Consider the following 11,978-nt stretch of genomic DNA (forward strand, 5'->3'; position numbering starts at 1 on the left):
AAGTGTTATTCTTTCTTCTTTTACTTAACATCTTACTTTCTTCAACATCTTTTTTTGGTTGGCTTGGTCCACGCCAGAACACTGCATCAAAAACTTGGGCACATTTTTGGCTCATAATGAATTTTGCGCCCACTTGTCTGTGAAGCCAAACCCCTTTTTCCACACCAGGATGTCTAAACCCACGTTTTAACATAAATTTGGCAAACATTTTACCATAATTCTGGTACATTTTGCTTTGTAACTCCTCCCCCCCCTTATTCTGGGAGAAGTAAGCAGGACTCTCTTCTCACTTTGGAGTCCTGTCAGGATTTACGGTACTCTGATCAGTAATACTGCTCTTCTAAGCCATTCGTTTCATGTAGTGGTTCTGGTGCCACAGTTCTTCAGCCTCACCAGGACCTTAGGAGGTCTCAATATTTCAGTAGTAAATGGGGCACAACTATGGCCTAAAGCCAGCCAAACACATTAGTTTGTCAGTCGGATCTGCTGATTACCACAGGACTTGTGATCATGTAATATGTATAGGGGCCTATTTATTGTCCCAGGAGGTTAGATGTATGAAGGCATAAAGATTGGGCAGTTGGATTTTTCACATGCCCAATCTCTTATTCTTGTTCCAAGTGTTCCAGCTACTCCGAAGTGTAAAACCTGCTTGGAGGCTTACACAAATGACCTAACCCATGACTTGTAACAGGAATTCACTCAGCAGTAGATGTCCTCCATTTGTATACAGTCTACAGGTGTAGGACTAAACTTCTGAATCTGAGGACTTCTCTGACTTTAACCAATGCATAATCTTGGACATTATATTATTATAATACGTGGGTACCTTGTTTTTATATTGTTTTACCAGATTGGAAAATCTTTAGGATATTACAATTAAATCAGTATTGTACTCAAATAACAGAAATGGACCAGGCTTGGAGGCCATGATTTCTGGCATGGAAAGTAGTTATTTACCAGTCACATCTCAGGTGATGTGATGGACCCTTTAATTAACCTGTACCAATAAACAGCCCGTTAATTATTAGCATTAGTCATTGTCAGGTTACGTTGAAACCCATTTACTGAGCAGTTAATGGCCGCGCTTGGATAATAACTTCTGACCTGTAACGTAATGAATGTCTGAGGGAGACGACGCAGCGAATGAGTCAGGACCAGCCTCATACAAACAGGGAAAGTGATGAAAATGATGATATAACAGCAATGGACACGGTCAAGGACTGGCCAGACCAGGGTGAATCACCACATACTATCAACGTCTGACTAAAAGTAGACTCTGTGCTGTTGTGTGAGTCACATAACACCGAGGCACGGTCCATGGTTTCTCCTCTCTGTGACCATGGCTGGTGTGCAACCATCTGCTGGTTATTTGAGAAGTGGGATGACCTATGGGAGGTGTCAGGAGACATGTCAATATAACCCTAGGGTGTTTGCCTTGGTTTTAATTGGCGTAGTGTGCATTGTGTTTCCTTTTTTGACTTCCTGACATCTTGAGCTCTTCAATGTGCGTTAACCCTTTCTCCGAAACTGGTTTCTCACATTGTGTCAATTGCTTATTGTTCTTTAGTAGCAGATGTCAATAAGTGCTCTTTAAGGATGTCTTTTACACTTGGAGAGTAAATAGTAAATGTTAATGGCCCTATTCAAGCGGGTGATATTATGGGTCGTGACTAGTAATGATTGACTTTACTCCAAGGCCATCAATGCTATTTAGGGGCCAAATGATCACTACCACTATTGTGTCTATGGGGGGTGATAGAGGCAGCAGTAGTAGAGCTCTCAGTTGTTTCAGCCCCAAATACATTGAACTATGTGACCAAATACATGACAAACTTCTGCACTTTTTAATTTTTTCTCCCCTGCAGTCAGTGAGCAGGACCCAGGTCCAGGACTGATGATGTGATGATCAGTAGGGTCTCGGCGGTATAAGTTGCCCCTATAGATTAGATTAGTTTTCTTTGTGAATGAAAGGATGCATGAAGACAGGGGCGTAATTACAGTGGTAGCAGCAATAGCAGTTGCTATGGGGCCCACAGTGTCAGGGGCCCCATCATCTGACCTGACAAACTAAAAAGTGGAGGATGTGCACCATTATATACATATTATGCTGCACATTGTACATATATTTGATGTATATATGCTGTATGTGTATGTATACGATGTATGGTATGCAACTCATACAAGTGAGTATAGAAATAAGTATATTTTGAAGTGGGAAGGGGGGCCCCATTCAGAAGCCTGCTATGGGCCCCTGCCTCTCCTAGTTTCGCCACTGCATAAAGAGTTAAATACATCTTTTCCCAGATGGGCACACGACCTGTGTAGAAGAAATTTCATTCTGTATAGGCCTCTACAAGCATCTTAAATTGTTCTGTTGTCAAAGTTGTTGGCTCTGAGATTTTTTAGTTGTTTGGGGCTGGACCAACCCTTTCTGGTCCTGATTTCTGCAGCACATGATGGAGTTATGTAATGCGCAGACAGGAAAAAACTACTCTACGTGCAAGTGGTTTTGCCCCTACAACGCAATTCTGGCTTTATATCTTTAATGGAGGTTTCTGCACGGATAAAGAAGGCTGCTTCTACTGACAGAGACGTCTTGTACACCTCCAGCTAAGGTGCAGTTTTATAAAAGTATACAATAATCTTTCCCTTGGGTTTCATCATCAGGCCTTGGAGCAAAACTCCAACCACAAAGGTGAACTGGTACTTTTTGTTCTTGTTCTCCTCATTCCAAGACAGCAGTGATTTTTCCATACAGATGAACCAATGCCTGTCCATTATGTAATATTGGCATTTCCTGAACCTATAGATGTGGTTACAAGAAATATGTTCAGTTCACCCTCCTCCTCTGCCTGGTTGATTTGTTAATAGAAGATGTGTGTTCCTTCACAATTACATCGAAATATCCAGTGTCTGCTCATTTCCACATATTTCCTTCATTGTGCCTACAACTGGCAGGATAATTGGAAACATGCAGAGGGCATCGGCTTCCTGGAACAGTTTCCATGATGGAACTTTGTGACTATCATAACATTAGAGATTGAGTTATAAAGTCATCGGATGTGCCGGTGCACCGCCCTCTCATGATCCACTACTTCTGTTATGTTTAGTCTTTCAGTGAGTTGTGTTGCACAGACCAAACTTTATAGTCTGTGATTATTATTTTTTAGTGTCTTTGTAATTTTGTTATTGCTTGTTACGTATTCGGTAGAATAGATGGCTGTGCTGTTGCACACTTCTTCAAAGATGGAATGCCATTTGATCCTGGTGGCCTGTTCGGGTATCTGTACAATGGTTTTGTGATACCTCCGGCAAGCCATCTTGTTCCAGGTCCTTCCTATTTAATTGTTCCTACCTTGATCCTGTGATACCATGTCTAGTTCGTGATGTGCTCTCTTGATGACCCTTGGCCTGTCATAGTTTTTGATTCCATGTCCATTCCTGGAGTTCATGCTCCTGGTCTCTTTGTTTCCATATCCGGTCTTATTCTCCCTCCAGTTGCCACCATAGTTTCTGGCTGCCAACCCATGACTATTATGGGGGCATCATCCTGACTTTCCAACTACAACAAAGTTTGTGTTTCCCTAAAGAGTTTAAAAGTTGACATGTCCATGACTTAAGGTTTGTAAGACTTTTGTCAATTGTCATTGACTTCTAGGCATTTTGGACATACATTTCTTCAAAGCAGGAAGTTGCTCTTCACGTTGGGTCTGACCATTATGCATCACATTGGCACCAGATGATCGGGATTGAAACCAAACTCCGGCCTCCTGCTGTAGTAAAGCACAATGCAGAATGTGTTTCCCAGGTGTAGGGCACCATGAAGCCGGGATGTTTCATGCGCTATTACAGCTATTGATAAATAGATGGATGTTATCGGCTGGTCATCTTTGGAAAAATAATCTTTCCCTTCACTCTCCTGAACTTGAATGTCCCCATTGTGCTTTAGTCTTGGAAAGAGGTGATGAGTATCCTGCTTGCGGTGCATTAAAGATCGCTACCTGCTGACTCATGAGCGCCGTTCAGCTGAATCGCACTTACTCGAGCTTGTTAGCGGTGCATGCACAATATCCTCTATCCTCCATCCCTTTGAAGTTGCTTCGGATGGGGGACTCTTGGCTATTTGCTTTCACTGGACAGGCCCTGGAGAGTACAGATGAAATGTGAGCGGATAATTTTATTCAGGTCTGTTACACCTTGTAATTGCACCAGTAGCATGCGATCTCTGAGGTTTCTTTGCCACCAAACAGAACAATTTTAAACATTTGACATTGAAAAGTTTAAGATACTCTGGTAAGGATGGTAGAAAACTGCCCAAAAAAGTGGAGAAACCCTGTGGTCTTTGGTCTAGTTCACATTTGTGCAGTTTGGACTACTTGTAATTCATGGCTTTACGTTGTGTGTTGCCCTGACTTTTGTATTGCATCATGTGAGTTGAGTCTTGTTTTTTTTGTTTTTGCTAATACATGGATCAGCCAATTGCAATCTTGTTCAGTTCCCTTAGTAGAACACGTATAGAGAAGAAAGTCGCTGCCAAACTACTGGCTGTGGCTTCTCTCTTGAAAAACAACTATGGTTGCTGGTCCTCATCTTCCTTGACATTTGCCATCAGGTGAGAGTCTAGAGGCCCTTGTATATATATGAGTTGGCTGGACATGCCCATCAAACCAGTGAGTCTAGCCAATACACATCTTATGGCCACTGATTGTATGAAGGAGTCTGTTCCTTTAATAAAGGAGACACTGGGCTCACGGGATGCTTGCTACCTCTTAGTTTTGCTGATTTGTTTGTGGTGCTAGTAAGGCGATGCTCACTGTTCTGCAATTGGTGTCCATTATAGGATGGGTCTTCAATGTAACATTACACCTAGGGGTTTTCATAAATGTTGACCTAAATAGAAATCCAAATCCTGGGAGGTAGAATCTAGTGATACTCTCATTTTCCTAGTCTACTCCTCTAGTTGACCTCCTATCTACATATACATCATGAAATCAGATGTTGACCTCCTATCTACATATACATCATGAAATCAGATGTCCTCCTTCGCCTACAATCGCTTTGGACTTTATATTCAGACGTGTCGTGAATGATTTGTATTTGTAGGGATATCGGGCAAAATAAACTCCAGCAGGAAATGACCGTCCGCCGTTCCCAGGGATTATAAATAGATGAGAAAATGTTTGGTAGACCCTACTGAAATGGAAACTTGAACTTTCAGCTTCTCGTCTGTTTATCCCATAGCTAATTGGATAGAAATGGATTTGCTCTCGAGTCCCAGGAAATAGTTGCCGTTTTTCTGACGGGTGTAAAAATAGATGTGAGGGCAGCGCGAGGGGCTTTGTTCTACCTTTAATAAAGGTTCACGGTATCTGCTATTGTATTGTCGGCCTTGATGTCATTGTACAGTCTGGAAATGTCAGGGTATTGACAGCTCTAACAAGAGAGGAAGCTATTGTGCTGCAGCCTTCTGCTTATTGTTGTGTTCAGCGCCACAGGGCAGTATCTGGCGCTTTTACCTTGCAGAACTTGACTTGAGTTTTGGTCTTTACTGTGTCCTCTGCGACATTGGGCATGTAGATAAAGCAGTCAAAATTTACTTGTAATTGTTTGTTACTCCTTATGCTACATTATACTACCACCATATACGGTGATCTCTAACAAGACCTCACCTATTCCACATGGGAACCTGTGTCTTACAGGTTGGCGCTAAAAATAAAAATGAATTTAATATCTATTATAAGGAGTGTTTGTTTTTCTTGGTCTAGAGTGACTGCATACACTTTTTATATACCTGGATTTTGAAGTCTTATCTGTTTGTTTGTTTTTTTCTATTTTTCAGCTGGATCCTCAAGCAGTGCAAAGCAAGAACTGGCACGTGGACGTGATCGAAATGAATGGGGTAAGTAATATACACCGTACAATCCACCTTTATTGGTTGGGTCATTTAAAGAAAATGTCCAGCCATGGAAATAATAATAATTTTAGCAAAAACACTAGGAATCCAGTGCCCCAACCTTCATAATGGAGACCACTGGAGATATATGGCCCAAATACTGGGGACAAAATGCATTGAACTGCAAAAGAACCCCAAATCGCCTCTTTCAATTGAATCCCTTACTGTTCTGATACTTCCCGGCACCAGCCGTTCTGTGTAACCTGCCCGCAGCGATGATGACCTGACAACATGTACATGTTGGACTCCACTAAGGCCCATAGTTGGCTGAAGTGCTCCATGCTGGGACATCTTTGCTGGAGAACAGAGGGCGCTCCGTTATAGGATTATTTCCACCATTACAATCAGCTTGGACATGTAGGGCTTTATTACAAATCGTATCCCAAGCGCGTTGGATCAGTGGTCAAACTCATCTGTGAATGAGCCCAAGGACAATACCATGTGGTTTCCTCCAGGTTCTCTGACTTTCTCCCACACAATTCTCTATTCCAAACATTCTAGAAACCTGTAGACACTTTATTTTTTTTTTTCCTTTTTTTTCAAACCGTATCCAAGTACTTGCCTCGCAATGTTAATAATTTACTCAGCCATAATGCTATCAAGTATTTGTCTAGAAAATTCCCCAGACTTGATGATTTTTATTTGCTTTGGAAACGATGTCAAAGAATTTTATGTGACTGCAGTCAACAATCTCTATCAATTGGTGAAATAATATATATTTTAGTGGAATTTTTTTTTTTGCTTTTTAATAATTTAAATTTTATTCAATCCTCAGATTAAAGTGGAGTTTTCTATGAAGTTTAGCAGCCGGGATATGAGTCTGAAAAGAACACCCTCCAAAAAGCAGACTGGAGTTTTTGGAGTTAAAATTAGCGTGGTAACGAAGTACGTAGACCCCTCAGTGACATCCCCTCCTCTTCACCAATTATTGGAGCCCCTGTTAGAGTCTAAGGCTCTTCTCCCATCCCATCACCCTTCTCTAATGAGCTTCTGTCTCCTCCACCAGGCGGGAGAGATCCAAGGTGCCATATATAGTCCGGCAGTGTATAGAGGAGGTGGAGAAACGTGGTATCGAGGAGGTGGGCATCTACAGAATATCCGGCGTGGCCACCGATATCCAGGCCCTGAAGGCTGCCTTTGATGCCAGTAAGTTGGATTTCTTTCTTACATCACATTATGTAGGTTGTTGTGAATGTTTTCATCATTTTGGGCTTCTCTTTGTATGTGTCATAGATAGTAAAGACATCCTGATGATGCTCAGTGACATGGACATCAATGCCATCGCTGGGACATTGAAGCTTTACTTCCGGGAGCTCCCAGAACCTCTGCTTACAGACAAGCTGTATCTGGCGTTTATGGAAGGGATTGGTAGGTCTCCATTGTCATTTTAAAATTTCATTATCACTCACTGGAAAACCCTTGAGAGCAGGTGGTTGCACCTCCCCATGTTAGAGGGTGGGGTACAGTGTCACTACCCCATACCCAGAGACCCCCTTTATAAAGTAAAAGTTGTTACTATCATTTGTTGGGGGAGCTGATACAGTGAGAACATTTCTAAAATATACGGTGACTTTGTTTTAAGGTTTTTTTTAATGCAGTCCAGATTTTTTGCTACAGAAGATCTGTATAAAGTTTGTTGCCGACAAGTGAGGTTGTTCTGCAGGATTTCCCAGACTGAACCTTGAATCACTGAACTGGTTGAAGATATTTCCATCCGGTAAATCCCAGTTCATGGAGCGAGTTTCTCAGACCAAATTCGGTTGTGGGCAAATGGGTCAAGTCTTGTAACTTTTCAACTTAAAGGAAATCTACCATCAAAATCAAGGAAATCTAAACCAGGAAAGTTACTCGGAGATCCAGGTACCATGACTATGGTCACAGGCGTAACTAGAAGCTAGGCGTAACTAGGCCCCAGTGCAAAGTCTGTGCCAGGCCCCCAACGATAATGTATGGTTTATAGTAATAGTCTTCTCATATGGGAAAGTGACACTATAAGGGCCCCCTAAACCTCTTGGGCCCTGGTGCGATCGCAACCTCTGCACCCCCTCAAGTTACACCCCTGACTATGGTAATCTTATAATTGTTATCCTTGGCCTCCTTCCTAATTATATTAACTTTTAAAATGATGCTAGTGAATCAGAAGGGCTATAGGGAGTTATCAGAGCCCCTTTGTGCTGCATCTTCACAGGCTGTTACACTGTGTAGGAGCACTTCTTCCCTCCCACTGTGAGAGATTATATAAGGCTGAGGGAGGGGGAAACGCTGAGGGAGCAGGTGGGAGACTTTGTAACAGCCGGTGAAACTACAGCACAGAGAAGCCCTGGTAATGCCCTCTAGAGACATTCATGCTCATCAGCATAATTGTAAAAGTTGATTTTAGAAGGAAGGTGGCCATGAATAACAATTATAAGAAGATTACCAGTGTCACAGTGCCTGGATCCTGGTTTACCATGCTTGATTTTGATGGAAGATTTCCTTTTAATGTTTATTAGGATGTATACACCTTCAATGTGGCGCTTCGATAACTGGTACAAGGTTCTTTATGACAGGTCTACATAGGTACAAGGATCAGCCATCCCTATAGCTGGACCATCTCGATGTGTTGTGGTGCAGCTGTTAACAAATCTCCATTGTTGGATTTATCCGCTGTATAATTGTGCGGCGCTTGTCACTCCTAATCCTCTTGTGTTTCCATGGTTACAGCTCTGTCCGATCCAGCTGCCAGGGAAAACTGCATGATGCACCTTCTGCGCTCCCTTCCCGATCCTAATCTCATGACCTTCCTATTCCTGCTTCAACACTTAAAAAGGTAACTAGACACAAGACGTGATATCTGGCCTCCTCTAACATGACGAGTAGTAGTCGCTATCAGTGCAGTACTTGCTACTGGTGTCCGTATCCTGTGAATGCGCCCATTCATCATGGAATCTTGTAGTCAACATTCCGGGAACGTGCTGCTTTCCAGCGTGGGGCATGTCCAGGAATCCTGGAATAAGTGTAGAGTCTCGGATTACCTTGTATTATGTATCACACTATAGTCTATATATCCCCGGTGCAGAGCTATAACTCTGATAATTAGTCGCACTTCATTGTACTCAATCCCCAGAATCCCATCTGCCCATGTGCAGCCGACCCTCCGTCCAGGTAATGATCGTGACTGGAACACGGAACGTTGTTAGTCACAATTTGTTCCTTGGTTACAAATCTTTTTAAGTTACTGTTGCATGAGAACCAGGCCAAGAGTTTAGAAGGAAAGTCAAGTTTTCCATCCGAGAGCCGGGCACTCGCCAGCTTCCACATCTGCTGCCTTGGAGGGCGACCAGTTCAGGAGGGAACACGAGGGGAGGGGAGGCGAGCAGCTGGTTTTCTCATAGCGACGTCTCGGATCATGTGTGGCAGAACCTTAAAAGGGGGACATTGGTGGGAAAGTACAATGTGCTGCGGCAAGTGTCCTGGCATGAGAGGGGCTTATCTGTAAAATGCGTTAGTCACTCCAGAGCCGCATCGCTATCAGAACAACTGGTACTTCTGGATGACTACACGATTGCTGTTCTTTGCTCCACACAACATGGCATCACGGTGCCAAGTCGTCTAATTATCTGCCACCCATGAGAGAGGCTCTAGGCTATGACCCCCCCCTCCATATTTAACTTTGCAGCTTTGCCTAGAAAGTTCGGTCATCTCTGTTTTTTTTTTTTTTAAAGTTTGGTGCAAATAAAGTTTTTATAAAGTTGGTGTCATGTTTTTATTTTCCTAGGGTGGCTGAGAAAGAGCCATTAAACAAGATGTCGCTCCATAACTTGGCCACGGTCTTTGGCCCCACATTACTAAGACCCTCCGAGGTGGAAAGTAAAGGACACACAAACCTGGCGTCCGATATCTGGTCTCATGACGTTATGGCGCAGGTAAGTCCCCCAACCCTCTGTCACTATCCAGTCTGCGGAGAGACCGGATATGTTGCATTTACACATCCAAACCCTGAACCAAAACTCCCATCATCCTATAGATCTGATACTGATGAGGAGCCAAGTCCTCATGAAGATATCACCGCCATTATTACCCGATCCCAAAGGTTATTCCACTGCTTGTTGTTTCTTCCCTAGGTCCAGGTTCTCCTTTATTACCTGCAGCACCCTCCCATCAGTTTCTCAGAGCTGAAGAGGAACACTCTGTACTACTCCACAGACGTCTGAGCATCATCTCCCACACCGCGGAGAAGACCAGGCAGCTCTGCTTCTCTCTGTACATTTGGCAAGGGACATTTGGAGGAAAGAGTGGGATCCCATAACCCAGATCGCCCCACGATTCGCTCCGGAGAATTTTCTTGAATCCTTTTGTACAGAAAAGTAGAAATCGAAAAAAAAAAGAAATTGAGCCAGCACTGTGCTCCCCTTGTATTGAAGCTGTATTTTGTATATTGGTTTTCAGGCATTATTTTATGTAGGAGCACGTGGCCCCCGGGGGTGGAGCAGAGCTTTAGAAAACTTTTTCTTCTTGTTATCCACATTCCTTGATGTGAGTGAACTGCTTGAGAAATTTTTAAGAACTCTGCTGCCCTGAAGGGTCTTTTAACCTGCCATATTCTCAAGACCTTGTGCTGGAAACTGCAACCTGCACTGTATCTTCCCTCCCTTTTGGGGACCACAGGGGCCAAGCATGATGCGGATAGTTTGAGGAGTGCCCCCTTCCCTCTGCACATGGAGAAAGGAGGTGGATGAACATTGGGGAGCTCTGCTCAGTTCTGTGATATTTTCCTGCATAGACTCTGCAGAATCGGAGCGGACGGACTCTCTCTTACCTAACGTTTTTAATCCTAGACCGTTGCCATGAAGTTCTCTTCTTCTCTCGTCTTCTATTGTGAATGAAAAGTGCTTTTGGTCCTTTTTTTTGATTTTCTCTTCCTGGTGTCACTTGTGATTTTGCTGCTTTCTAAAGGTGGTACGTTTCTATTACTCCGCTGGGCATGAGGAGGAAGTGACTGGTACCAGAACCATACAGCGACCAGCAAGGCAGAACATCTAACACACACACACCATCCCCGCAGATACCAAGTCTAACTTTATGGAGAAATTTAACTTATAAAGACGGATGGTCAAAATGTCACGTGGTGGTTATATCCTTTCTTACTCCACAGGGTCTGCACATCCGAGCAGTGGGGTCTCAGCCCACGACTATGAAGCATGTTACATAGGGAAGTAATGCAAGGTGTAAGATGTCCTACTGAGCTCTTGTGCTATGTTCACACGTCACATCCACATTATACACAAGCTACAGCCATCATATAGGACAATGGGGTTGTGAATGGCTGCAGCTGAAAGCGCTGTCACTTTAACTGCAGCCTCCATGTCGCTGAATGTGAACAAAGCCTAAGGCACCTTACACAGTGCCGAGTGTAATGCGCCAATGTTTTGGGCTGGACCTTCCAGCCAGCACATGTTCCGAGTATGATGTGAGTTGGACGCGTTACACTGGCAAGTGTGTCAGGACCCTAAGGCTTTCTATAAGACTCTGGAAACGCCACACGGGACGGGACTTCTCATAGAGAGATGGATTACAGCTCATAATAATGTAGGGGGTTTTTGCTGAAGAGGTTTAGTTTTAGTAGGTGTCCACTCCTTGGACAGTAGCACCATCACAGGGGTAATTAAAGGGGTTGTCTTTGGCTGGATGATCATGGCTACCTTCTATCAGAAGCAGTGCCACTACTCCCAATGGTTGGTGACTGGTATTGCAGCTCAGTGGTTTGTCCTTATAATACATGGACCCTGCATTCACACATACAAGATGGTTAACCTGTCTGCCATCAGAGATCTGTTCTACTTTACAAACTAAATACAAGGGATACAATAAGTAAAATGAGATTAATGACTTTGGCACCATGAGTAGCGTCCTCCTGCTCTGATGTCCTGGCCGCCCCTTATGTTCTGCTCATAGTATTACATAATAGCACATATAGGAGGTTGTGGATTTAACCAATTAATGCAAAGATGGTATGGAATTATAATGTACAGGTCCTATGTAT

At 43.3% G+C, this 11,978-nt stretch overlaps 1 protein-coding gene across 6 annotated transcripts in view; it reads left to right on the forward strand.

Annotated features, from left to right (window-relative positions):
* Positions 1 to 11,059, forward strand: part of ABR (ABR activator of RhoGEF and GTPase) — a 217,757-nt gene extending 206,698 nt beyond the window's left edge. For all 6 annotated transcript variants that reach the window (XM_072138370.1, XM_072138371.1, XM_072138372.1 and 3 more), the window contains 7 exons: positions 5,843 to 5,902; positions 6,732 to 6,841; positions 6,963 to 7,102; positions 7,190 to 7,324; positions 8,660 to 8,765; positions 9,714 to 9,861; positions 10,060 to 11,059. In XM_072138370.1, the coding sequence (XP_071994471.1) occupies positions 5,843 to 5,902; positions 6,732 to 6,841; positions 6,963 to 7,102; positions 7,190 to 7,324; positions 8,660 to 8,765; positions 9,714 to 9,861; positions 10,060 to 10,149 (789 nt within the window). In that variant the 3' untranslated portion in view covers positions 10,150 to 11,059. The remainder of the gene's footprint in view (positions 1 to 5,842; positions 5,903 to 6,731; positions 6,842 to 6,962; positions 7,103 to 7,189; positions 7,325 to 8,659; positions 8,766 to 9,713; positions 9,862 to 10,059) is intronic.
* The last annotated feature ends 919 nt before the right edge of the window (positions 11,060 to 11,978 follow it).

Source organism: Engystomops pustulosus, chromosome 2 (assembly GCF_040894005.1).
Source record: "Engystomops pustulosus chromosome 2, aEngPut4.maternal, whole genome shotgun sequence".
Taxonomy (NCBI): Eukaryota; Metazoa; Chordata; class Amphibia; order Anura; family Leptodactylidae; genus Engystomops; species Engystomops pustulosus.